Here is a 27,317-nt window from a genome sequence, read left to right as displayed (position 1 = left end):
TGGGGACACTTGGCAGGGGGGGGGGGGGGGCCAGGAGGATCAGCACGGGATCCCAGAAGAGGAAGATTAGGGCAGCTCTGTGCAAAACTATTGCATGTTTTCATTATTATTACTTAGATTAACCAAGATTTTCAACAAGCAGATAGGCATTGATATTGTTTACTCCTATGTATGCAGCACAGGTCGTAGGTCCTTGGAGGCTCTGAAATCTGGGGACTCACACACCAACAGCTGCATTGCATGTGGGCAGAGGGAGTTTGTCTGATCTTTGGGGAAGGAAAGTACAGAAAACAAACTTCCTCCTTTAAAACGTAAGCCTGTTACATGCTCAGTATAAGTATAAACTCACTCTATAACAGCAACTGATACGGTGATCAGTTTTACAAGCGGTATTATTTATTTCCTGCCACTCATTATGGTGGTTGATAGCAGTGGTCCAAACAAAGGGAAACACTAGACTACTCCTGAAAACAGCCTGGATGTGAAATCAGAAAATGTGCAGATATTCTCTCTTTCAAAGCAACAAACTAAACTCTTTATGGCACTATATTTAAATGCCCATTAAAACATACAAAATTTCTGAAAAACAAAATACTTTTACAAAGAGGCAGTTTTTACATCTTCATAGTATTTAGCACTTTCAACTTAAATATTTGCAGTGATGAACATAGCAATGTTCATAAGCCTCTGTTCAATTTAATACTGCATTACAAACTCTGCCTGGTGGTAACAGTCACTGCCATTTTGTAGTCTCAAAATCTGTATCACAGAGGCAAATAAAGTGACAAATCAGTTTGAATCCCTCTGCGTCCAGTTTTTGCCACTCGTCCAATCATAGGCAGCTTTTGAGCATAGCGGCTGGCTGTGGCCCCAGGTCCAGTGTGCAGTTGGAAGACACTCTGAAACCTGCGTCCTCCTCCTCCTCGCCCTGCTTGTCTCCCTCCTATGAGAAAGGTAAACCGGGGTGAGCCACGTGGAGTAAGTCTACTTCTTTGGAATGCTTCCCTTACACCAAGCACCCTTTGTCCTTGCCTTGTACCTCCACGAGAGCGGGTTGCAGATGTAAGAGACATCGGAGGAGGGCGCTGAGTTGGCCTGCTGGTTACTTCTTCCTCTCCATGAGCTGTTAGCTGCGGCATTTTCCGTGTCCCTTCCACAGAACCTTCTTTTTTTGGCTCCTGTGTACTTTTGGGAATAATCTCTGGCTGCAAGGTTGTTCCTCCAGTGCCAAATCGCACAGCCAAGCTATCTCCAAAGAAACAATACAACTCATTGTACATCTCTAATAAGGACACACTGGGTGCAGATGGCAAGGACGGATATGATTGTGGTGGGGAGTCTTTATCTGATTCACTACAGCGAGCTTTCATTTTAAGTAGACGTTCCACAGCCACCTGAAAAACAGCAGTACACCACTGATTATGAAGAATTCATTACATTGGTATTGCAGTAATGCAAACCTGATAATGTTACAAACAATCTTTCCTGAAAAATATATTGTTTGAAAAACAAAAAGTATTATGTGGAATTCCAGCCCTCCTATCAGTGTTACTGGTTGTGCTGTCCTAATCTACTTCTGGCTCTCGAGGAATCCAGCCATTAGAGAAACACATCTGAGGTCTGTAGAACGGCTGATCCCCTAGATTTTACCTTACAGTTGAAATGGCAGCATGGGGAAAGGATGGGGAGAGGGGTTAATGCTTTCACTAAAAGTGGTTTTGTTTTGCAAGCACATAGTTGCAGAACTACAGAGCTATGCTTGTATATGGTTTCTTTATTGTTTTTTTTTGTACTATTACCACAGGTAAACTTTTAATAGACAGTATATTATTTAGGTGTTAAAATATTTTTTACATGGCTCACATTTTTATGTGCTTGTCCATCCATATATTTTTGGTTGAATTACAAGCATAGATCTGTAGATTGGACGCTTGGCTACAGACAGCAAATGATCAATTTGTTATCAAATAAAATAATCACTTAAGCAATCATTATCATAAGTGCATTTTTTAAAATACAAATTATTTTTAGTTCTGATAAGTGCACCTATCATCATAAGTTCATTGTTTTTAAAGCGGAGTTCCACTCAAAAGCGGAAGCTATGCTTATTTGCCTCCCATATTTGGCACCTTTTGGGGAGGGGGGGGTTGACAGGTACCCGCTTCCACTTCCAACTCACTTCGCCACGGCGAAGTCAGCCGGAAGTTCGGCACCCTCCTCCCTCCCGCAGTCTCCTGGGAACCTTCATAGGTCTCAGGAGACTGCCGGACCAATTAGGAGGCGCACTGCGACTTTGCATGCGCAGTGGGCACCAGGCTGTGAAGCTGCGAGCTGTCAGAGCCTGGTGCCCACATTTGAGATGCCGGTGCCGTAGAGGGGAGAAGGGACAGCGCGGGTGAGAACATTGCTAAACCGGGACAGGTATGTGTTTATTAAAAGTTAGCAGCTACAGTTTTTGTAGCTACTGACTTAAACACCAAAAATGGCTGGAACTTGTCATACAACAGTAAAGCATACCCACTGTATAACACTGTAAAATGAAGAAATAGTACCTGCATAAGTAATGACCAAATATGGCAGCCCCATGTACATATTGAGACGCAAATTATAATTGTAAAAAAAAAAATGTAAAACATTAAAGGATAAGTGCATTGTAAAACAAAGTGCATTTATGCCACTTGCCTTCTGACCTAATTAACCCACCCTCCAATTCCACAGATACACACTTATCTCGATTCGACAGCTGAAGTTACACTACTTATGTACATCCAGGGGATAGAACACATTTAAGCTGGCCAAAGATGGTTAGAATCTCGTCCAGCTCAGTGGGGACCGACTGAGATTCAAACCTTGTATGGGCAGGCTGAATGTACTCAAGGTGAACGAACAATTAAACTTCGGTACAACCAGCCTCCCGGATTGTACATGCAATTATTTGCAACATCTGGTATAGCCGCAAGCAATAATTACTGTGTTCTCTCGGCAGGGAATGCTCCCCCGACCGCCCTGCCGGGAGAACACAATGACTCTGCAGAAGAGATTCCCCTGTCAACACTGTCTGGTTGCAGGAGAGAAATTTGCTATGTATATGGCCAGCCTAATAAGGCTGCATGAAAATAAACATGGCAACCCAACTACCATGCGCTGCAATAACATACATTACTACAACACAACTAATGGGAACGTGCCCTAATAAATTCATTAAAAAGGACTTGGTCTTATCCCAAATACTAAAAGCTGCTGACAGGTACAGTGGGGCAAAAAAGTATTTAGTCAGCCACCAATTGTGCATGTTCTCCCACTTAAAAAGATGAGAGAGGCTTGTAATTGGCATCATAGGTAGACCTCAACTATGAGAGACAAAATGAGAAAAAAAATCCAGACAATCACATTGGCTGATTTGGAAAGAATTTATTTGCAAATTATGGTGGAAAATAAGTATTTGGTCAATATCAAAAGTTCATCTCAATACTTTGTTATATATCCTTTATTGGCAATGACAGAGGTCAGACGTTTCCTGTAAGTCTTCACAAGGTTGGCACACACTGTTGCTGGTATGTTGGCCCATTCCTCCATGCAGATCTCCTCTAGAGCAGTGATGTTTTGGGGCTGTCGCTGGGCAATACGGACTTTCAACTCCCTCCAAAGGTTTTCTATGGGGTTGAGATCTGGAGACTGGCTAGGCCACTCCAGGACCTTGAAATGCTTCTTACGAAGCCACTCTTTCGCTGCCCGGGCAGTATGTTTGGGATCATTGTCATGTTGAAAGACCCAGCCACATTTCATCTTCAATGCCCCTGCTGATGGAAGGAGGTTTGCACTCAAAATCTCACGATACATGGCCCCATTCATTCTGTCCTGTACATGGATCAGTCGTCCTGGTCCCTTTGCGGGGAAACAGCCCCAAAGCATGATGTTGCCACCCCCATGCTTCACAGTAGGTATGGTGTTCTTTGGATGCAACTCAGCATTCTCTCTCCTCCAAACACAAGGAGTTGTGTTTCTACCAAACAGTTCTATTTTGGTTTCATCGGACCATATGACATTCTCCCAATCCTCTTCTGGATCATCCAAATGCTCTCTAGCAAACTTCAGACGGGCCTGGACATGTACTGGCTTAAGCAGGGGGACACGTCTGGCACTGCAGGATCTGAGTCCCTGGCGGCGTAGTGTTTTACTGATGGTAGCCTTTGTTACGTTGGTCCCAGCTCTCTGCAGGTCATTCACTAGGTCCCCCTGTGTGGTCCTGGGATTTTTGCTCACCGTTCTTGTGATCATTTTGAAACCACGGGGTGAGATCTTGCGTGGAGCCCCAGATCGAGGGAGATTATCAGTGGTCTTGTGTGTCTTCCATTTTCTAATTATTGCTCCCACAGTTGATTTGTTCACACCAAGCTGCTTGCCTATTGCAGATTCAGTCTTCCCAGCCTGGTGCAGGTCTACAATTTTGTTTCTGGTGTTCTTCGACAGCTCTTTGGTCTTCACCATAGTGAAGTTTGGAGTGTGACTGTTTGAGGTTGTGGACAGGTGTCTTTTATACTGATAACAAGTTCAAACAGGTGCCATTGATACAGGTAATGAGTGCAGGACAGAGGAGCCTCTTAAAGAAGAAGGTACAGGTCTGTGAGAGCCAAAAATCTTGCTTGTTTGTAGGTGACCAAATACTTATTTTCCACCATAATTTGCAAATAAATTCTTTCCAAATCAGCCAATGTGATTGTCTGGATTTTTTTTTCTCATTTTGTCACTCATAGTTGAGGTCTACCTATGATGCCAATTACAGGCCTCCCTCATCTTTTTAAGTGGGAGAACTTGCACAATTGGTGGCTGACTAAATACTTTTTTGCCCTACTGCATGATGTGCAGGCTCCCAGCTTTCACTATTCTCTGGTTTGATCAAATACCAGGCCATTCTGTTTAGGCAAAGCTTTGTTGCATCTGGATAGTGTTGCCACCAAGCCCAAATCCTGCCCAAGCTATTGGCCCAACACGATGATGAGCTGCCTTGCTACCTGAAGCTTTGCCTGTCACAACAGCAACCATTAAACAGAAGCACAGGATACTGAAAAATAATGTAGGCTGCACACTTCTGAGTACCTGCATGTCATTCCACAATCAGGTTTCAGTAGTATTAAAGTGACAGTTTCTTTAAGCACTATACCAGCCCAGCTTTGTTCTGCTTTTATCAAAAATAATCATTAGGTACCTAACAGCAACACACATATGTGAATATAGTTAATCTAATGTTTGAAGGTTTCAATGCACACAATTTTATATTGAGTAGAAGGTTAAACAGATATGGATCCATGGCTGCCTTTTACCATTTCTCACTTACAAATCCACTTATTCTTTCCTTGCTTCATATTGTAATTTTATAGTTGCACTTAACTTACCAAGATAGCTCCATACACCTTGTGGCCATCAGCCTTAACTTGTGCATTGGACATGGAGTGATCATCTAATACAGTCTGAAGCCCAGCCCAATAGGTTGGAAGCAAAGGATACAATACTTGCTCTACTGCCTAAATGAAATACAAGGAGGAGAACTGAGTTACACAATTTTACGCAAAAAGACTCCTAGTATTTATTTCTCTCATACAAAACAGATCACATCATCTCTGTCCCTGCGGAATATCAGTGATTTACTTTATACAAGTTACCTTCCAGCCTAGGGCATGAAGACCGACAACAGCTCCATAATGAGAACACAGTGGGCGCACAGGATCTCCCAGAACTTTCTGCAAAGACTGCAAAACCTGAGTATACAGTGAGCCCGCTAAATCTCGATGTGTCCTACACAGAAGAAAGAAGCAAGATATCAGTAATTCCAACTGCAAGAACACAGTTTTAGTGTTTACCCCCTTTTAATTTTATATAGACTTCACGATAAGAACACATTAGTGCCAAAAAAATGTGCACACCAAACCCAGTTAACCTATATGTACATACACTGATCAGTGATAACATTATAACCGATCATAACCTGTCAGGACATGGTCTCCACTAGACCTCTGAATATATGTTGTGGTATCTGCCACCAAGCCTTCAGTCAGTGGTTAACTTTTTACCTAAGGGGGTCTCAAATGCTACCTCTGACATCACCAAAGGGCCCCACATAATGTTCAATACATGTAGTGTTTGAGAGGACTGTCAGAAACTGCAGAAATAATAGATGAAATGATAGTCAGAGAGCGTGGACATGCTAGATATTTTGGCTGCGGATATGCTGCAGAAGATAATATGAAACTGGGAACATGTTACATGAGTAGAGTTCAATGTCATTACCTTAATCAATGTTCCAACTACGGATTGCTGAGGGGCGAGGGCCTTACATCATTACCAAAGGGGCCCTTGGGCTACAGGTGCCCACCAGAGTTTCAAGTCCTGTACAATGCAAGGTGCGGCTTCCATGTATCAGACTTGTTTTTTTTCAGCACAGATGCTCAATTGAATTGGGATCTGGAGAATTTTGATGCCAACTCAACAACTAGAACTCCTTGTGTTCCTCAAACCATTCTTGAATTCATCAAACCAGGTCACTTTCTTCCATTGCTCCGTGGTCTAGTTCTGATGTGCATGTGCCCATTGTAGGCATTATTGGCTATGGACAAAAATCAGCATGGGCACCCTGACGAGTCTGCGGCTAAGCAGCCCAATACGCAACAAACTGCTATGAACTGTGTATTCTGACACCTTTCTATCAGAACCAGCACAAACGTTTTCAGCAATCTAAACTCTTTTATTGGATTGCTCCCCACATGCATCTGTGAGCCTTGGCTGGCCATGACCCTGTCACCAGTTTTCCTTCCTTGAACCACATTTGGTCCTGACCACTGCAGACCAGGAACATCCCACAAGAGCTGCAGTTTTGGAGTTGCTCCGCCTCGGTCATCTAGCCATTACAATTTGGCCCTTGTCAAAGTTGCTCCAATTTTTACACTTGCCCACTCACTTTCAGGTACCATTTTAAATGAGATAATCAATGTTATTCACTTTACCTGTCAGTGGTCGCAATGTTAAGGCTGATCAGTGTAGTAGTGAATGTACCGTGCAGAAAGCAAGAAATTGCTACTCACGTGGAGGTTTTGTTAAGCACACAAAGTTCATTTCTATATTAATTTCGAGTATAAGTAGCTGAACAAAGCTACCAGTGTTTTGTTACCTCAACCAGTTTTCTCAGGCCTAGGTAGCGCCTCGATCCCAGGACCATTCTCTATGTAGACTCCTCGTTTCTGCCTAAACTGCGGCAATACCCCACTCAGCCATTTAATAATCCAGTAAGACAGGCTCTACTGGCCATTGGGGCTCAACAGACTGAGGAATGGTTGAAGTAGGCCTTGGTAGCAGGGTGGATGGGATTTATTTCCAATTTGGGCAGAAATCAGGGTCATTACAACACTAATATTAGTTTGCTTTTATAACTTTGGTAATCGACTGAATATTTCTTTAAAAGTTTTCAGGAACACACTGCAAAAGTAAAATGTGAATAAAAGGATAGCCATGTATGTATAGAAATTAGTGGGCTTACCAAATACAACTCAGCAATCCTGCGCCATAGTCTCGCAAAGTCCAGTGGTCATTAAGTGGGTTTATAGAGGCAGCTAGGGGCTCAGTCACACAGTACAAAACACTCTGCATCAGACTGTATCCATAGCTACCCAAATAAAGATAGGGGTTCCACAAAAGAGACCTCACCAACTGCAACAGACGGCTCAGCTGTTCAAGATCATGACTAACAGACTTAACCTAAAAAACAAAAAAAAGAATTGAAAACAACGTTGGGTATCAATAACATCAACATTTAAAGTGGTATAAAACCCAAAAGCAAACATTTATTTTATTGCAGCTTATCAATCCTTAGGGTTTCTTTCCCTTATTTTCACATAGTGATCTGGCTAGTAATTTTGTTGTTTTACAAAAGAGCAGGTTCTTTTTCAGATGTAGTAGTTAGAGGGACAAGACAAACCATTTAACACTAACACAGGTGCTTACAATGATCAGCTTTATTTATGTAAAACCTTTATCCCAAAAGGAAAAAAAAAAAACAGTTTCTGTAACTGCTTATAAAGTGTGAGCTGATATTTGGCTTCAATTTGTTAGTCTAAATCTACAAGTACATCTAGTAGCACTCCCCTCCCCTCCAGATTAATAATGCTATCCAAAGGTGCCCCTATGCTCCTTCATCCAGACTGCAGGCACTCTAATACTGGAGATAGGTTACTGGCCAAATCTCCAAGTGAAAAAAGAAAACAAATGGAGCCACCACATCTAATAATTGGTAAGCTACAATATATTACGTTTGTTTTGGGGTTTAATACCGCTTTAACTAGTACATTTCTTAAGTCTTGTTAGTCCTACACAGTTGGTTCTGGTCATCTAGCAAAGGTTAATCAAATAAAAAATGTCCATCCAAAATCTAAAATATTCCCTGATTGCCATCAATGCACAGCAGTGTGTTATGAATGATTCAGGGGCCAAACATCATTCAGTCTAAATTAATCAGGCATATATTTTTTTTAGTTTTGAATGAACATGTTGCCTTCTATATTTTCTACTGGGATCAGACCTATGAAACTTGAGCCACTTGTTCTGTGTTGGCTTAGGACTCAAGGACCCAAAACTTCAGTAAGTTGATCTTCTCATACTGTACAATGTTGGTGTTTAGAGTTTTGCATAAAATTTCTAAAGATACATAAATGGATGGCAATAGCAATGATTACTGGGTTGAATGTTAAGTAAACCGTCCCAGTTATAGCCCTGATGTCCTTGCGGACTTGTAATATTAAGTGGGTTAACAAGGTAACAGAAAACCTCATGAAGAAAAAGAAGAAGAAGAAGAAGAGGTTTTACTTTGAAGTAACAACCATAACTGCAGAATTCACTTTGTTCCAATCATCAGATCTAATTATTAAATGATCTATATAAGTGTTTCCAAAAAGCAAAATGTACAATAATATTCAGCCTTCATCTGGAACTGAAGACATACCTTCTTGAATGAAGTACGAATAGTTCAGAACCTCTATCACAGCATTTAAACAGATGCTTTTTGGAGTAAAAAAAAAAAAAAAGTGTTTCTACTCCCTATTAGGTCCCGAATAGCATTAAATTCATGCTTTTTAGATGGCAAAATGTGCTCCTACTTCTTATTAGGTCCTGGATAATAATATATCAGTAGGCATTTGTTGTTTTGTCCATCCCCTTTATTTACTGGCACACTGTCAAATGTGAATTGCAATATACTTACCCCACTCACAACATATACAAAATAAGGTAACAGGGCTGCAATCTTTGGGTTAGTCTGTAAATCCTGAAGAGCCACCTGGATGTTAATGAGGGACAAAAATAGAATAAATTATAGTAGCAGAGCACAGACATGCCTGCATATTTGGTAACAATAGTCTGGATTATGGCCACTTTCAATGCAATCAAAATGCAGCTCACAGTTATAGTTGTCGGGTTAAAAAAAAAAAAAAAAAAAAGGGACACAAGTCTATCTAGCTCAACCAACAGAAAAAAAGAATATAAAAACAGAAAACCTCACACAGAATTGTATACCCACAGTAACATGCACAAACCTGGAATATTGCTGCACTCCTTGGTATCTTTATTGAAGAAGCATTAAACGTTTGACAGGTACAGTAAAAAGGTGACGCGAAACGTGCAGCACCCTGGGTTTCAGGTCATTCTTATGCCTCTCCTGCTGGCTTTTGGTGCTACAGGGCAGTCAAGGAGGGATCTACTTGCTAGAATAGAATTGCTCCGACCCCCCACCCCAGTTCGTGCTTCCCACCTCCCTGATCTCTGGGCGCCCCCTCTCTGCAGCTGCTAGCCGGCTCTCCCTTCCGACGGCTGCAGCCGCTGACAGATCGCTGCCAGCATGGGACGGGGTGGCTTCCTCAGTGAGGGGGGGGGCGCTGGTACACGTTGTCACCAGCCCCCTTCCTTTGCTGAAAGAATACAGACAGCGTTCAGTACAGATTGTTTCTGTATTCATTAATCACTGACACATAGAAAACTGTGTTTACTATGTGTCAGTTTGTGAATGAAACATAGTAAACACTGTGTACTAGGTTTCATTCAATGAATTATTAGGAGTCTATCCATTCTTCTACAGTACAGCTCAGGCTGCAGAGAAAAGGACTGTCATATCAATTTACAATACAAAATAGACAAAAACAATGGAAATTGTGAAATACAGAAAACATTCTCATGTTGTAAAGCGCTGCGCAAACTGTTGGCACTATATAAAACCTGTATGACAATATAGGTATAATAGGTTGCAGTTGAAACTGCAAATAAGAACAAAAGAAAGCACACCAACCTTGCGCATTACCTCAACAATAAGATTTTATTAAAATGTGTACTCACAAACGTAGCAATATAAAAAGCGTGTATATATATATATATATATATATATATATATATATGACATTTAAGTGAGACATTTGTATAGACACTCTCATATGGGCTAGATGTGTCATAACAAGGGTGGCGGGATATTAATGTCAAGGTAAACATACTTAGATTGGGATTCAGGTTACAAACACATTTAGATTAAAAAATAGATAAATAAGTAAAAATTATAATGATATTAAAATATATAAACAGTGAAAGTCTATACAAAATAGAGATTAAGATTAGGATTAAAATCAGATTGCACCCACCCATACATGCAGTAATACAGGTGACAAATCAATCATTGCAGCACATATGAATATTTTAAGAACAACCATTGCAGCACATAAAATGTTTTAAGATACACAATAGCAGCACATAAGGATATTCTGAGATCAACCATTACAGTATACAAGAATGTTTTAAGATCAACCATTGCAGCACATAAATATATTTTGAACAGCCATTTAAAGAATTTTTGGGAAGCGTTTTCGTGTGTGTGCTCCTTTGGTGTAGGTGGATCAGGATAGGCAAATCCAAAGGAAGAGTGCCGATCAGTGAGAGATAAATTACTTAAGTGGGGAAAGACACATAGACAGCTCCCAGTGTTGGTGGAGCGCACAATTTATGTGCTACAATGGTTGTTCCTAAAATATTCGTATGTGCTGCAATGATTGATTTCTGTCACGTGTATTACTGCATGTATAGATGGGTTGCATCGGATCTTATTTTTAATCCTAATTGGAATCTCTATTTTGTATAGACTTTCACTATTATATATTATTATTATCATACATTTACTTGTTTATCAAATTTTTAATCTTATTTGTGATTGTAACCTGGGTCCCAATCGGTTACATCTAAGTATGTTTACCTTGACACCAATACCCTGCCCCCCTTGTTATGACGCATCCAGCCCATATGGGAGTGTCTATACAAATGTCTCACTTAAATGGCATATATATATATATATATATATATATATATATATATATATAGATAGAAGGGGGCAATCTCTATCTTGTTGGCTCTGAAGAAGAAGGGTCCCCCTTTCGAAACGCGTCAGCCTTTTACAAGAGTCTCCCTGTCAGTGGGATTCGCACGCTACTTGATTTCCTGTGATCTACTCTTGGATACTATATGCTTTTATATAGCTACGTTTGTGAGTACACATCGTATTTTAATAAAATCTTATTGCTGAGGTAATGCGCAAGGTTGGTGTGCTTTCTTTTGTTCTTATTTGCAATGTTGTTCAGGCTTCCCCAGCCTTACCAAAGGGCTGCACAACCTTTGATCTATTGGTGGATGTGTCTTACGGAGGTCGATGTATCCACCTGTTTCGGATCTAGGTCTCTGAGCGCTGGAGATATCATCATGATTTTATTACTTGGTTGCAGTTGAAACATAAGAGTTTGAAAATTTAAAGCAATGAGCTGGTTTCCCAGATTTACTGCATTCAGTACTGTACAGCTTCAACTTCTCTAAAAGAGATTCTGTTATACTTACCTGCTTTGTGCAATGGTTTTGCACCCATCAGCCTGATCCTCTGTTTTGGGTCCCCACCAGTGGTCTTGGCTCCTCCCCCCAGCCAAGTGCCCCCAAGCCTCTTAAATGTGTGAATGGACATTGTTCATTCATTCACATAACATGCTTCGCACTCCCCCACTTTCTTCATTGGCTCAATGGCTGTGACAACAGCAGGACCCAATGGTTCCCACTACTGTGTGAGCCAATGAGGAGAGCGTGACCCAGGAGAGCCGCAGCTCTCATGCATATCACTGGATCGAGATAGGGCTCTGGTAAGTATAAGGGAGGGCTGAAGGGGGGAACTACACCCAGAAGATTTTTTACTTTAATGCATAGAATGCATTAAAGGTAAAAAACCTTCTGCCTTTAGAACCACTTTAAACTGAGTAAACATGGTCTGAATATTGTCAGTTTAGCAGGAGCCAACCAACATTTGGACCATGTGTACAGCTATTTTTCCAACAGAAGTCAGTGTAAGGACCAGCTTTTGTCAAAGACTTGCTTGAAAACTAGCATCCAATCAACGCTCACAGCCAATGCGAGGGCTGATTAGTGTGTTATGGCGGTGCAAGGGGGGAATACAAAGGCACAGTAGGAGAGATCGCTGCACTAACATAGTTTGTTTAGTACAACGATTTCTCCATTTCTGTTTTCATTCAGCCCGCTTGGTTGGCTTTGGACTGTGTCTACATACAGAAGCCATCTAAAATGAGCAGGGAGTAGGGGAGAGAAGTCATTGTGGGATTTAATCAGCTAGGTGTAAATTTCAGAGTGAGGTTTTGAGGACTGTGAACAGTTCCTTCAGTAAAGCAGATAATGATAGGAATACAAAGTATTAACTTATTATATTTATTAACATATTATAACATATTATTAATATTAACATTTATTAACATATTATATTTACCTGAACACACACACACTTAATATAAAAAATGTGAATCCTTGGAAATTTTATGAGTGGCTGCAGAAGCATAGCTGCAAAGATTTGCACTCTGATGACAGAGATAAACCAAAATACTATTAAAGGTCACTTTTAGAATAAGCAAATTAAGTGATTCATCTGAGATTGTCTAATGCAAACTAAAAACTCTGCACACGTCTTTTTTTCCAGTTTTCCTCACCTTCATGAGATGTAAATCATCCCCCAGCACTGCTCTTGTCACACGCTGGTAATATTTTAGTAGGTCATCTGTCAGTAAAGAGACTGCAGCAGGAACTGGAGGGACAAAATATAAATTAGCATACAGAAATATAGATGGCATGTGCGAGGCAATAAATAAAAAAACACTTACCTGTACCCTGAGGCTCCAGGTTTCCTTTTCCATCCAGGTAAGAGACATGGACTGAAAGGAAAAAAGGAAGATTTGCACAAAGAATATTAAGTAAAATAAATAATCCCCCCTTAGTAACTCAATAAATAGAAATTTCGTACCCCTCACTGTAGTCTCAGCTGTCCCTTTGGGAATGTTTGTGGCCAAGGCCAGTTCCACTAGATTGATATCACGGTCCTCTGAGCAATGACAATCACCATCTCTGACACTTCGAAATGAAATTGGATCAGGCGATCCATGGCCATACACAGGCTGAAAGAAATATTAAGTATTCAGCTTTATTCTTCTAAGGCAGGCCATAAACAAGTAAAAAACCGAACATTCTGTCGATTGAAAAACAAAATGGCGCATATGATTTTGCCATCATTTGTTTCGTTTTTCAAAACAAGATCCAGCTTGTTTGATCAGGCACTTTTGATTGTCATGAAAATCACATGTCACAGCTAGCACACTAATGATGCGAAAAATAACTAAGAATTTTTATTCGGTTTTCGACTCGTCTATGGCCTGCTTAAGTTATCATCAACTTTGTCAGTTCTCATTACAATGGAGCATAACTGACACATGATTCCTGGACCAATTATGTTGACCTGTACAGGGGTGTAGAAATTTCTTAAAAAACTAATTGTCCAAGAAACTAAATCGGGGTCCCAATCTACATGTCCTTCATGACATTTCACTTGTCCTGATTAAAAATATATAGATATTTTAACACCTCCCTGCCTGTCTGCAGCACCACACCCGGAGACTAGCAGGGAGGGGATAGACATTGCAGTGCAATGCGCACCGATTGTGTGCTCGTCAGGAAAGGGGAGTTTCGGGCTCTCTTAACGCTCAGCAGAAGCACATCTGCTGGGTGAGTAAAGCTGCCCATACATAGAGATTTTCGTTCAAGAATTTTCGTTTCAAGAATATTCGTTTGATTTTCTAATCGTTAGTGGGGTCAATTCGATGTTTGTTTTTGACCGCAGTGATGGGAAAATTCGAAGGAGCAGGAAGGAAAACTTTTCTCAATCAAACAAATTTTCGGCCAGTGTATGTGGTTATTGTTCAGAAATTACATTCATTTTAAACTTGAATGTTAAAAGCAAAAGACAACTTTCGAACGACATTCATCCATTCACTGAATGTTCAAAAAATTTTCGTAGGACTTTTCGTACGAATATTCTCGTCCAAAAATCTACATGTGTATGGCCAGCTTAAATGAGGCGCCGGCCCCAATGAGAAAAAAACCCCACTTTATTTCTTCAGGTTATCCTCGCACAAGGAAGCACTTGGGTGCTCAGTAAAAGTGTATGCTGAGCAGCCAAATAATACTCCAGTGTAGCATGAAGATGTACATCCTGTGAAGATCTGTGTCCCCTGCAGCATCAGCACATGCGCCAGAATCAGGGAACACAAGCTGAGCGCTGAGCTAAAGCTGCAGAGGTACCTGAAGTCACTTAACTCCTAACATGCTGGACTACAGCACAGGCAAGGGGTGCTACAGCCACTCTGAAATCCTGTATCCTCGGGGATTGGCATGGTTAATAATGATGACCTGTGCCTGTGTCCTTGCTTGGCTGTAACACTGCTTGAGCTTTTCAATATTGACCATTGAAGTGCCTGTGTTGTAGTCTGCCATGTAAGGAGTTAAGTGACAGCTCGGTGCTCAGCTTGTTCTCTCTGATTCTGTTGCATGAGTAATTGCTGCAGGGAATACAAATTTCCACAGAATACAGATCTTTATGCTACTGTATGTGCTATGTAGCAGTGAAGAGGTTAGGTGTAGTGGGCTAGGTCTGCTGAGTGAAGCTGCCTGCCTCTCCTGGGGGACAGGGAAGGCTGATCTCTAAAATTGCTCATAGAATTACATATCTTTTTCTATGATTTTATTAAAAGTCACTCCTCATCTCTAGAACCAGTGAAAATATTCCAATTTCCACTCAGATCCACCACAACAACTTGTTGGAGGAGAATTTGATTTATTTGCTGGTTTAGATTGATGCAGTCTTCTTAGTGCTGTCTGTGGGTCTGGAGAGTGATAAAGCTCCAATTATCAGACTGAATAATTGACCTAGGATTACATATCTTGTGTAAAGAGAAATCCTAGAAGCAACCACCTTCTCAGAGACTGTTCAAAGTGTGCTGAAGTCTCAGTCCTGGGACACTAACTAGTAGGAGGAGGGGGCGGGAAGGAGGACAGACGGTTCTCGCAAGGCTTTACATGCAGCAGACACGGAGTCTTGGGGAGCCGAGCAGTCATGCTGAGCATTGCAAACTGGGGAAAGAAGGGGAGGGGGGAGAGGCAGAGGAGTGGAAGGGGGAAACACATCGATCATGATCACACTCAGCTTCAGAGCTGACAATTAATCAGACTAGAGCTGCTCATATCCCCTGTAGTAAAGTGCATGACTCCCCGAAGCTGATCATCAGCTTGCCCGCACTAAATGTCAAAGAAAACTACCTGCCCGGCGCCAGGAGCTGCATGTCCCAGCGTCAGGCGATATGATCTGCACATCCCTGCTGTAGAATGTCCGGTAAGGATCACAATACAATCAACACATTTACATAACTCAGAGGGGACTGAAACATTTAGAATCTTTATGATTGCACAAGAAAACTTGTGTTTATATGAAGTATAATTTATATGTGACATTCAAGTCATCGGATTTATTGCATTCACAATTTTTCCTCAGTGTTCTTTTTAGCTGTACAACATATAGTTATTTAAATGAGAAGTATGGCTAAAGTTCTTTAGGTTTTATTTCTCCTATGACTGAATAAAATCTCCAGCGCTCCAGGGATCAAATGCCACAGGAAAGACAAGGGAACCAGGACCAAATTCGCCTATGGATAGCCTTTCAGAGATGCTGCCCTCCTCAGATAGGGAAATGAACAACTGAAAAAAGAGCAAAGAGGAGGCGCACACCCCTAGTGCATTATCCAAGGTTTATTATAGTATAAAAAGGGATGAATAAATACACAAACATAGCATAAATGTACAACTTAGTAGAACGGTGGAGATGGCCATAACAATGGCAGGGTGTCCGACTGTCAGTGTGGTCGGCTAGCTGACTCGTCCCTGAAACACGCCAGCTAGCCAAACACACTGACAGTCGGACACCCCGCCGTTGTTATGGCCATCTCCACTGTTCTACTAAGCTGAACATGTATGCTATGTTTGTGAGTATTTTTTGATCCCTTTTTATACTATAATAAACCTCGGATAATGCACTAGGGGTGTGTGCCTCCTGTTTGCTCTTATTTCTCCTATGGATCACAGGAGTGTACTTAGTTCTGCACCCCTGTGACCAAGATTCATCCAACAGCAGGCTAAAGCCCGTTGGTAGTTTGATGTCACAGAGCTGGTCCAGGCTCTGCAGGGAGCCCGACAATAATGTCGTGATCCGCCCAGATGCCTGACTGGCAGCTGGCTCAGCCTCTCAGTGCTGCCACCCCCTCCACAGTTCAGCACTCCAGTGAGTGTAGGAGGGACACAGCACAAGAGCTCTGACTGACAGTCACTGTGCTCAGAGCAGACTCAAGAAATGAGTAATCAGTGGCCTTTGAACGATCAGTTCTCAGTGTAGAGCCGACGGGACAGCAGCAGCTTGGATCACTGCTGCTGCCATCTAGGTGAGTATGTATATTTATTTTATTGGGATCCCACATGGTACCTAACTGTAAGCCCTAGTAAAAGCAGAGGGTCCATCATTTGGTAGCTTGGTATTACAATACAACAGTTAACTGTAAGTAGTAGAGTGTGTGTGAACTAGTGTTTCCAAAGTAATGTAGTAAAAAAAAAAAACTGCAGTCTGCGGGAGGTAGGGACACTTTCCCCATGTTTGTTAATGGGAATGAGGGCCAGAGCCATTGGACATGGTGTGTGTCTGTGGGGGTCTTGGCAGAATAGGTAATACTGTTATAGTCTGCTTTGGCGGAGTCCTGGTGTGGTACTACTGTTAGTGCTATCGCTATAAGAGCCCAGCTCAGACTGAAATAGGCGATAGGCTTCTACAAATATTTGTTAAATAATGGGTCACTCTCAAGAGCTCAGTGACTCCAAGCGTGGTACCGTGATAGGTTGCCACCTGTGCAATATGTCCATCCGTGACATTTCCTTGCTACTAAATATTCCACAGTCAATTGTTAGTGGTATTATAACAAAGTGGAAGCAACTGGGACAACAGCTACTCAGCCACGAAGTGGTAGGCTACGCAAAATGACAGACCGAGGTCAGCGCATGCTGAAGCACACAGTGTGCAGAAGTTGCCAACTGTCTGCAGAGTCAATAGCTAAAGACCTCCAAACTTAGTGTGGCCTTCAGATTAGCACACCATTGCGTAGAGAGCTTCATGGAATGGGTTTCCATGGCCAAGCAGCTGCATCCAAGTCTTACATCACCAAGTGCAATGCAAAGCATCGGATGCCGTGGTGCAAAGCACATCGCCACTGGACTCTAGAGCAGTAGAGACAAGTTCTGTGGAGTGATGAATCACACTTCTCTGTCTGGCAATCCGATGGACGTGTCTGAGATTGGTGGTTGGCAGGATAACGGTACTTTCCTGACTGCATTGTACCAAGTGTAAATTTGGTGGAGGGGGGATGGTGGGGGGTTGATTTTCAGGGGTTGGGCTTGGCCCCTTAGTTCCAGTAAAGGAACTCTTAAGGCGTCAGCATACCAAGACATTTTGGACAATTTCATGCACCCAACATTGTGGTAATAGTTTGGGGATGGCCCCTTCCTGTTCCAACATGACTGCACACCAGTGCACAAAGCAAGGTCCATAAAGACATGGATGAGTGAATTTGGGGTGGAAAAACTTGACTGGCCTGCATAGAGTCCTGACCTCAACCCGATAGAACACCTTTAGAAAGAATTAGAGCAGAGACAGCGGGCCAGGCCTTCTCGTCCGACATCAGTGCCTGACCTCACAAATGCGCTTCTGGAACCTAAACCTTGTGGACAGCCTTCCCAGAAGAGTTGAAGCTGTTATAACTGCAAAGGGTGGGCCAACTCAATATTGAACCCTACGGACTAAGACTGGGATGCCATTAAAGTTTATCTTCATGTAAAGGAAGGCGTCCCAATGCTTTTAGCAATATAGTGTATATTATGGTTAAAGTTAAATTATGTGTAAATCCAATAATTCAAATTGCATTAAAGGTTTGCAATGGTAATGTCATTCATAAATGATACTTTTTTATATTTTTAAGCCTGCAGCTTTCATGAAAATTACAGTACACTTAGTGATCCTGCCATGATGGTCCTTTTTTATGTACATCCTGTGTGGGTAACAATGCTCTCTCTCCCTGTCTCCCAACTGTGTTCCTGTGTTGTCACCTCCCAACTGTGTTCATGTGTTGTCACACAGGCCAAGAATGGAGACTGCATGAGGCTGTCACATTACACAGGTATGGTTCACTGTTGTCACCACCAGAAATCCCACCCTGAGAATAGCAATGCAGCTATTGCTAAAGAACATGGATGCAGTTGGGAAGTGACTGCAAAGAGGCTGCAGGAGATCAGCAGCTCTGAGATTAAAAAAAGAATGAAAAAGGGGAAAGACAGAATTGTAATTAAAAGGAAAAAAAAACAAATTGCAATTGTTCATAACACATTTAGGATTTCCATTTGCTTGAATAGGGTAAAGTTAATGATTATGTGTTAATTTTAGGTTAACTGGTAGTGGTAAGTGAGAAGTAAAGGACGTTTGGGGAATCACTTTAATTTGAGCTTGTTGTCAGAGCTAAATACTTCACAAAAAGCTACTAGCACCACCATACAGCAACCTGAAGCTTATCAAAAACTTGTTTAGGGCACATAAGAGGCAATAACGCTGCTCATAATTGAGGAATGCAGGTGAGACAGAACTGTGATATGAGGTACAGTTCAGCTGACTGACAGATCTGTATCACACAAGTATGAAAGAGTCTTTACTTAGAAAGTCATAGAGTTACCATACCTCAACATTGCTCCAGCGAAGAGCACGGTTGAAGTCCTCTACAGTCAGTCTTCTACGTCTACAGTGCCTGAGCGACTGAGCGCTAAACTGAGAGACAAAACAGGAGGACCAACATTATCTACAAAAATGCAGAGCAAACTAAATCACCAGACATTTCTACAACTGGAAAACTACTTATTAAAACACCACTTAGACTAGTAATTGTATTAGGAACCACAATTAATATCAAAATACATGCGTATCAATGTTAAATACCAGGGGTCTACAAAATATGGCCCACTGACTGGATGTGGCCCTCTGCTTGCCTTTTTCTGGCCCTTGGAGCAATATTCCTCCCACTGACACCAATGGTGGCACACTATTTCTTCTACTGACACCAGAGATGGGAAACAAATTCTCCCACTGTTACTAATAATGAGGCCCTATTCCTACCACTGACACCAATGATGTTATTGGCCCTTTTATCATTGTTTATTCCCTCCAATGCTAGGACATTTTCTACTCCCACTGGCCACAGTCCAGCCCCCCTAAAGTTTGAAGGACAGTAAACTGGCCCTTTGTTTTGAAAGCTTGGAGACCCCTGTTATAAACAATACAATGGGAGAAATGTATTAAACCTGATGCACCCAGAATTTGGTGCAGCTGTGCATGGTAGCCAATCAGCTTCTAACTGCAGCTTGTTCAATTAGCCCTGGTTCAAATCTATGCAGGTGGTGCCGCTCCAGATCCGCACGAAAATCCATGCAGCCGCATCACCCGCACAGAGGAATGCGGACCCGCGGGCGGGTGCCATTAGTTCTAATGGCACGTAGCCCGCACTGGAAAACGCAACCGTACTGGGAACCGAGGTTCCCGTGTGGGTTGTGTTTTCAGAAGAAGTGTATGGACTTCTTCCCTGTATGTCATGGGGCACGGGAGTCCATTCAAATGAATGGGCTCTCGTGCACGCGCAAAACACGTCCCCCCATGGCCGCATATATGTGAACCAGGGCTTAGGTGTTGACAAAAACCCAGAAGCTGATTGGTTTCTATGTAGAGCTGGGCCACATTTTGCACAATCCAATTTTAGTAAATAACCCCCATTGAATATTCCAACATTCACAGTTTTTCGCAATAAGAAATAAAACTCTCTCTTATGTTTCTAAAGCTTGGAGTTGCCATTGCTGTCTAGCTGCCATTCATAGGATGCCATGTCTGACAACTGAGCTCTAAATATACCTGAGTGATTTCCCGCAGCCTGTAACATACATCTTCTGCCAGTAATGCTGCAACCTCATCAGTGATCTCTAGTCCCACGCTTTCTGCACTCAGACGAACGGAGTCCTGACACAGCTCCACGTAGCGCCGGTCCTCTGTGTGAGACATCCCCGGACTGAAACGATAGAGACATTGTTTATATACATTTAGGCAGTATGATGAGTAGACAGTTGAGGGGATTTACTAAAACTCGAGCACAGATTCTGGTGCAGCTGTGCATAATAACCAATCAGCTACATTTATAGGTAAAGTTGATCCAGGGAATATCCGATGGCCTCTCGGGGGATGAGGAAGGAATTTTTTCCCCTGCAGGAGCAAATTAGATCATGCTTTGCTGGGTTGTTTTTGCCTTCCTCTAGATCAACTGTGGGTATAGGATTATAACTTTTTTTTTTTTCTATGGTTGAACTGGATGGACTTTTGTCTTTTTTCAGCCAGACTATGTAACTATATTTTTTTTTGTCAAAGCTTAATTGAACAAATTGAAGTTAGAAGCTGATTGGCTACCATGCACAGCTGCACCAGATTCTGCGTTCTTCAGTTTCAGTAAATCGACTCCTAGAGAGTTTTTACATTATACAGAGTGCCCAAAAAGTATTGATTCATTGGCAAAAATTTAGGTCAAAGCTTTTTTACAGTAAAAGCTCACACTGACAGCTCTGGCGATTTTTCCTGAATATAAGAATGGTGAACATTTCCTAATGTAGCAGAGATAATTTTCTCCTTTAGTGCAACGATTGTTCTGGCCTGAATTTGATAGAATACTTCGGAGGACACCAAAGAAAAATGTTGAGTGGTCTGGGGACCTAGAGGTCATTTGACTAGACCTTGCCTTTTGATCCACCTGTTAGGAAAAATCCGATTAGGGTCCATGCACACCGGTCTTAAAAAAAAGGAGTAATTCAGGCCATACATGGGTCCAATTCCGAACAAATTTTCTTTAGAAAATCATAAATTTTGTGCGTTTTGTAATCCGATGGTGCCATTGTTGATTTTGAAAATTCAGCCAAGCCTTCAAATGTTACCTCATGTTGCTGCAGAAAAGAATTTTCGTGGCCAAGAATATTCTTTTCTTTTCAGGTCGCAGCTCATGCTAACTTCTTGTTCGTTTATATTTCTCGCATGATTCTCATTGATTCGAAATTCATTTGTTTTCAGAAAATTTTTAACATGCCCGCTCACTAAAACTCGATGGTCACATGAAAATTGGCCATTTCTGTGACCCACTAATGGTGTGAAATTGGAACGAAAAGATTCTTAGAAAAGATTTTCGAAAGAAAATTCCTTCGGAATTCGATCCATGTATGGTCGGCTTTAGGCAGGCCATACATTACACCATTTTCTTGAGAATTTTGCTTTAGATTTACCAAAAACCATATAATATGGAGGTCAAACTAACAACACTTTCAATTGTATCCAATTAGGCATGCCCTTGCACTACATAGTAAATCTAAAGGAAATTGGACAGAAAATTGTATAGTATATGGACAGCCTTATTACCTGATAACTCCTTTTCCAGGAATCCTCCAGGATGGTCACAATAAAGCATACCGTCCTGCAGGACAACTTGGGAAAAATCTGCTTCTACAGGAGTTTTTCTTTTGCCTGCAGAAGCACATCAATATTATCCTAGGTGTCCATGCACATTAGGACGTTTAGAGGTAGAAAAAAAAAACAAACGTTCTGGTTTGTGTTTTTGAGAGGGGTTTTCTGGCAAGAAAAAAAAGCACTGGCGTTTTTTAAAGACAAGTGTGCATGGACCCTTAAAGCAATTCTAAAGATTATTTTATTTTTCTTTTGTAAAATAACAAACATGTCTATACTTACCTACTGTGTGCAGTGGTGTTGCACAGAGCAGCCTGGATCTTGCGCTTCTCGGGTCCCCTGCAGGCTCTCCTGGCTCCTCCTGTCTGTCGGGTGCCCCCACAGCATGCAACTTGCTATGGGGCACCCTCTGCTCCGTGTGTCCATTCACACACAGAGCTGTGGCTTAGCTCCACCCCCTCTCCTCATTGGTTGAATGGCTTTGATTGACAGCAGCAGGAGCCAATGGCTCCCGCTTTCTGTCTCAGCCAATGAGAAGGCAGAGACCAAAGGCAGCCGAGGCTGACATTCACATCGATGGATCACGATGAGGCTCAGGTAAGTATTGAGGGGGTTGGGGGAGCTCCTGCACACAGTAGGTTTTTTACCTTCATGCATAGAGTGCATGAATGTAAAAAAACCTTCAGCCTTTACAACCACTTTAAAATATATCTTACAGCAACAGCAAAGTGTGCTGTGGCACCATCTTGCTGAAACCACATTTTATGTTGTTACAACAAAGAAATGTCATCTAAATGAGGGACAATAAAAGATAGTAATGTTACTGGGGAACTTACCTCTGCATGTACCAATTAAAAAGATATGGCCTCATTATTGTGTCACCAAATATGCCTGCTTACACTATACCCTATGGGATAGTAGATCCATCAGCTGAGAAGACCCAAGGGTATAAACATCGCTGTCATGGAAATGTGATTAGCACCTGGGTGTGTAGGTGGATGTCAGTTCTACATTGAAGTGACACTAAAGGCAAAACATTTTTTTTTCATTTTTGGATAGAGCAATGAAAGATTATAACCCGTCAGGTTTTTTTTTAATGGGGAATCTGTGTCCCATTGCAGAGAATTCCCTTCACTTCCTGCCCCATACCCAAAACAGGAGGTGAGAGGAAATACCCTCCAAACTGAGGGAATCCCAAGGGTGTCACCAGATCTAGTGTCCCCATTGGAAGATTGCCCCTCTATGACTGTTCTGATGTCAACCCAAAATTTGGGATTTTCTTTTACTTTCACTTTCAATGATAATGGCAAACAGGACAAATAGAGAAGATGAATCTCCCTAATGGGGGCACAGGCTGCAGTAAATCCTGACAAGAGTTCTAATCAATCTCCACTCTATTCAAAACTAAAAGTAAAAAAAAACAATGCTTTTAGTGACACTAGGTTAGAGAGCTAAGGATGGAGGGATGGGTTTTTATGGTTGTCCTTTAACCGCCTCCCGCCCACCATATAAGGAAATGACAGACGCAAGGTGGTTCTCTCATTCTGGGAGGACGTCATATGAAGTCCTCCCACTCTAACCGCTAATGCGTGCCCCTGGGGGGCACGCAGCGATCAGTGGTGCGCTCTGTCCCTGGGCACAACGGATCCCCGATCAGCGGAAAGAGCTGATCACTTTGGCTCTGTCATGTGATCAGCTGTGTCCAATCATGTAAATAAGGAAATGCCAGTTATCCGCATTCCTCTCCTCACGAGCTGTCACGCTGTAATCGGCATTCCTCAGAGGGCACATCTACACTGATCATCAGGGCACTGTCCATCAATGCCACCTGTCATTGCCCATCAATGCCCACCAGTGCACATCAATGCCACATATCAGTGCCCATCTGAGCTGCCTTTCAGTGCCAACTATCAGTGTCAGTCAGTGCCACCTATCAGTGCCAGTCAGTGCTGTCAATCAGTGCCGCCATCAATGCCCACCAGTGCACATCAATGCCACATATCAGTGCCTACCAGTGCACATCAATGCCACATATCAGTGCCCATCTGAGCTGCCTTTCAGTGCCAACTATCAGTGTCAGTCAGTGCCACCTATTAGTGCCGCCTATCAGTGCTGCCAATCAGTACCGTCTATGAGTGCCGCCTATCAGTGCCAGTCAGTGCTGCCTATTAGTGCCCATCAGTGTCACATATGAATACTGCCTTTCAGTGCCCACCAGTGATGCCTGTCAATGCCCATCAGTGCCCATCAGTGCAGCCTATCAGTACCCATCACTGCAGCCTCATTAGCGCACATCAGCGAAGGAGAAAAATTACTCATTTACAAAATTTTATAACAGAAAAGAAAAAAAACCTTTATTTTTTCAAAATTTTCAGTTGTTTTTGGTTTATCAAAAAAATTAAAAACCCAGAGGTGATTAAATACCACCAAAAGAAAGCTCTATCTGTCTTTAAAAAAATGCTAAAAATTTCATAAGGGTACAGTGTTGCATGACCGCACAATTGTCTTTCAAAGTGCAACAGTGCTGAAAGCTGAAAATTGCAGGAAGGGGGTGAAAGTGCCCAGTAGGCAAGTGATTAAATGCAGTTGGGTAGAGCACCAGAGGGTATCCATTACATAATGATGTTTTCTTCGTGATTATAAATGGATTTTCATTAAAGCGGACTTATTTATTTATTTTTTAGTTTTGGATAAAGTGGAGAGGGTCTAGAAACCTTCTCAGGTTTAATGCTGCCTCTGCAAACTTTAGGGAGATTCACCCTCTCTATTAGTCTTGTTTACAATTATCCCTACCCGGAAGAGTTGAATTATGTATCAGAAACCTGATCCAGTGTAGAAAGGCTACTTTGCCGACATACTTCTAATTGAGGCGGTCTGCAAGCAGTTAAAGTGGTTGTAAACCACAGACATGAAATATGAACAAGTATATCCCTCTGCATTTTATACTTGTCTCAATCTAGAGCACTAACAGTCCTTTCTGTCTGCTGTCTCATTCCTCTGCTATCAGCATCAGTTTTCCAGGGAGGGCACAGCCTGTGATTGACAGCCTTAGCTCTGTTCCTGTGTGCTGCATGAAGGCGGTGTGTCCCTTCCCTTCAATTGGCTCTCCGATCTCCCTTCACTTCAGCTCCCCATCCCCCTGCATTCACAGCTGAGAGATCACGGGTCAATTCTGCACTCACCCCCTCTCCTCATTGAATGGTTGTAAGGGGCAGACAGCTCTAGATAAATTGGTACAACTTATGTAGAAGGATTAGTTTCATCTATGTGTATCATCTGAGGCCAGTCACTTCACTGGGTATATGTGAGGGTTTACAACCACTTTATATATATTCGTCAATAGCTACAAGGGATATAAATCCAATTTGTGTGCACCATCTAAATTTTCAAGTCCAGATATTACCTTGTAATATAGCAGTGGCGTCCACACTGTGCTGGATATAGCCTGTGCAGAGAACACAGCTGTGGGAGGGACCCAGTTGGCTCCACCCACTACAGGCTGCCTATAGAAAACTTCAGAAAGAGGTGGAGCCAAGACCGGTCACCCTGCACAAGGAGAGAGAGCAGACAGGACCGGTCTTTATTACTGGAAGCTCCTAAACAGAGGTCAAGTTTCACATTGGATTACTGCACAGATCTGGGAGAAATACACAGAGAACTGCAAGATCCCAGTGAGAATACACATGGCCCCCGTATGTAACGAGTATTTGGTGATTAGACAGTGAATTACTGAGCCTTCTATATCTGCCTGGAGTACCACTATGGCGCCCCCACCTGTACGGGAGGAGACTGCACAACCCGTCCATGTGGTAAGAGAGGTCAGCTCCCCCATTGTGCACACATACATGATACACACCACTACAGCATGGCCCATATCATCGCCTCTCTAACGTCACGACGTACGCCTCTCCCAACAAGCACTGCGCTCACGTACATCACTCCGGGGCCTGTGCCGTAAAGCAGCGCGCAGGCCTTTAGCTAATGGCCGTACATAACTGAGCCAAAACGAAGGAGAAACTCACCGAGCGGACCCCTCTCCTCACCGACTGCGGCACTCGTATTCCCCGCCGCCTCTCAGCTCGGCTCTCCTACCAGCTGAACGTAGATATTGCTGATTGGTCAGCCTCCTTGTCACTCATTCTCCGTAAAGTCATGTGATCAGGGGGCTGGGCGCCTGGCGGTGATACATGGGAGGGGTGTGAGGAGAGAGCACCTGTATCTGCTGGGCTTCCAGAAAATGGAATCTAACTCCTGATTGGATGTTTTAGAAATTGGTGCCCATACACAGTGTGATAGCACCATGGTGCTGCTTTTTTTTGCACATCTTGTGGGACATTCTGAGTGACTACAAGTGATTCACAAGGTACACAACATCAATCGAACCTGCTTGATTGGTTGTGGCAATTACAAAAAACCAAACTTTTTTTGTAATCCTGTGTATCACTTGGAGTCAAACATGTCCCACAGAGCAGGGGTGGACTGACCATTTGGAAACTCAGGCCCTGCCCAAGGGCCTGGGGTCAGTAGGGAGCCTCATGAGATACCCCTGGTACCTTTTTCATAGGCTTTTTTGAGTTTGGGCAAGGACCCAGGGGCCCCATGAGTTGTCAATCCACCCCTGCCACAGAGCACCAAAACCACCATCGAATAACACTGCAATCAGCTTGTCTCAACCAAAACCATCGCTACCTGTTCAGCACAGGGCCATCTCCTTTTTACCTCAGTTGGTGACCATCCTGTCATTTGTTGAATCGGACATCAATTGTTCAGGTTTAATCGCCCATATGGTCACTGTTATATGTGCAAGCCTTGTAATCTCCCATGGTAACCACCTAATGATCAATAGACCATTCTGCATTTCCTAAGATTTATATTGTGTGCTCTTGAATTGTCAAACGTTGCTAGAAAAGAAAATAGTTTGACAATTATTCATCATGTAAACACTTTAACAGTCTTGTGACTTCTATCAGGGTCCAGCTGAGCACTGGTTAAATGTATATGGAGTTATCATTCTCCTTTGACTGTCCTATGAGGCTGCATGACGACTGACTCTGTACTATGCTAATTGACCCTGCATTCCCTATGCATCACATACATCTTCCCCCAGTCTTAGGAGGTTATGTTCCTGTTTAAATGCCTACCATACATTCCCACTCAGTTGCAAGCACTGCCAATAAGGTAGCCCAGTAACCTGCAAGTAGATCAGCATTTCTCTTTTGTAGCGGATTGACATTTAAATTTTGAAAATACTTCAATGCATCATGTGACCTAGCCTTAGACATTAACGACTTGCCTACAGGGCACTTATACC

General features: G+C 42.4%; 1 protein-coding gene across 2 annotated transcripts; it reads right to left on the bottom strand.

Moving 5' to 3' along the window:
• Positions 1–374: 374 nt before the first annotated feature.
• Positions 375–26,140, bottom strand: TAF6L (TATA-box binding protein associated factor 6 like). Of its 2 annotated transcripts, none has more exons than XM_089652859.1 (11): positions 26,029–26,140; positions 20,423–20,576; positions 19,205–19,291; positions 13,358–13,508; positions 13,218–13,268; positions 13,047–13,141; positions 9,245–9,319; positions 7,529–7,746; positions 5,661–5,793; positions 5,394–5,522; positions 375–1,394 (listed from the first exon to the last, which is right to left on the bottom strand). In XM_089652859.1, the coding sequence occupies exons 2-11, from the start codon at positions 20,567–20,569 to the stop codon at positions 765–767; spliced, it is 1,716 nt and encodes a 571-aa protein (XP_089508985.1). In that variant the 5' UTR covers positions 20,570–20,576; positions 26,029–26,140; the 3' UTR covers positions 375–764. The 2 variants fall into 2 exon arrangements, with proteins under 2 accessions (XP_089508985.1, XP_089508986.1); XM_089652860.1 differs by lacking the exon at positions 26,029–26,140 and adding an exon at positions 25,863–25,881.
• Positions 26,141–27,317: the final 1,177 nt, after the last annotated feature.

Source organism: Staurois parvus, unplaced genomic scaffold, assembly GCF_062004578.1.
Source record: "Staurois parvus isolate SC_StPar_1 unplaced genomic scaffold, SC_StPar_1.0 ptg000694l, whole genome shotgun sequence".
Lineage (NCBI taxonomy): Eukaryota > Metazoa > Chordata > Amphibia > Anura > Ranidae > Staurois > Staurois parvus.
The sequence above is the reverse complement of the archived record's forward strand: the minus strand, read 5'-3'. Positions and strand labels throughout refer to the sequence as shown.

Excerpts from the sequence above, each read along its gene's own strand:
- TAF6L (XM_089652859.1), bottom strand. The coding sequence starts at position 20,569 with ATGTCTCACACAGAGGACCGGCGCTACGTGGAGCTGTGTCAGGACTCC. Across the intron at positions 9,320-13,046 it reads ATGATTTACATCTCATGAAG|GTGGCTCTTCAGGATTTACA; the intron begins GTGAGGAAAACT and ends ATTAACATCCAG. Across the intron at positions 7,747-9,244 it reads TTGTATATGTTGTGAGTGGG|GTTAAGTCTGTTAGTCATGA; the intron begins GTAAGTATATTG and ends TTTGTTTTTTAG.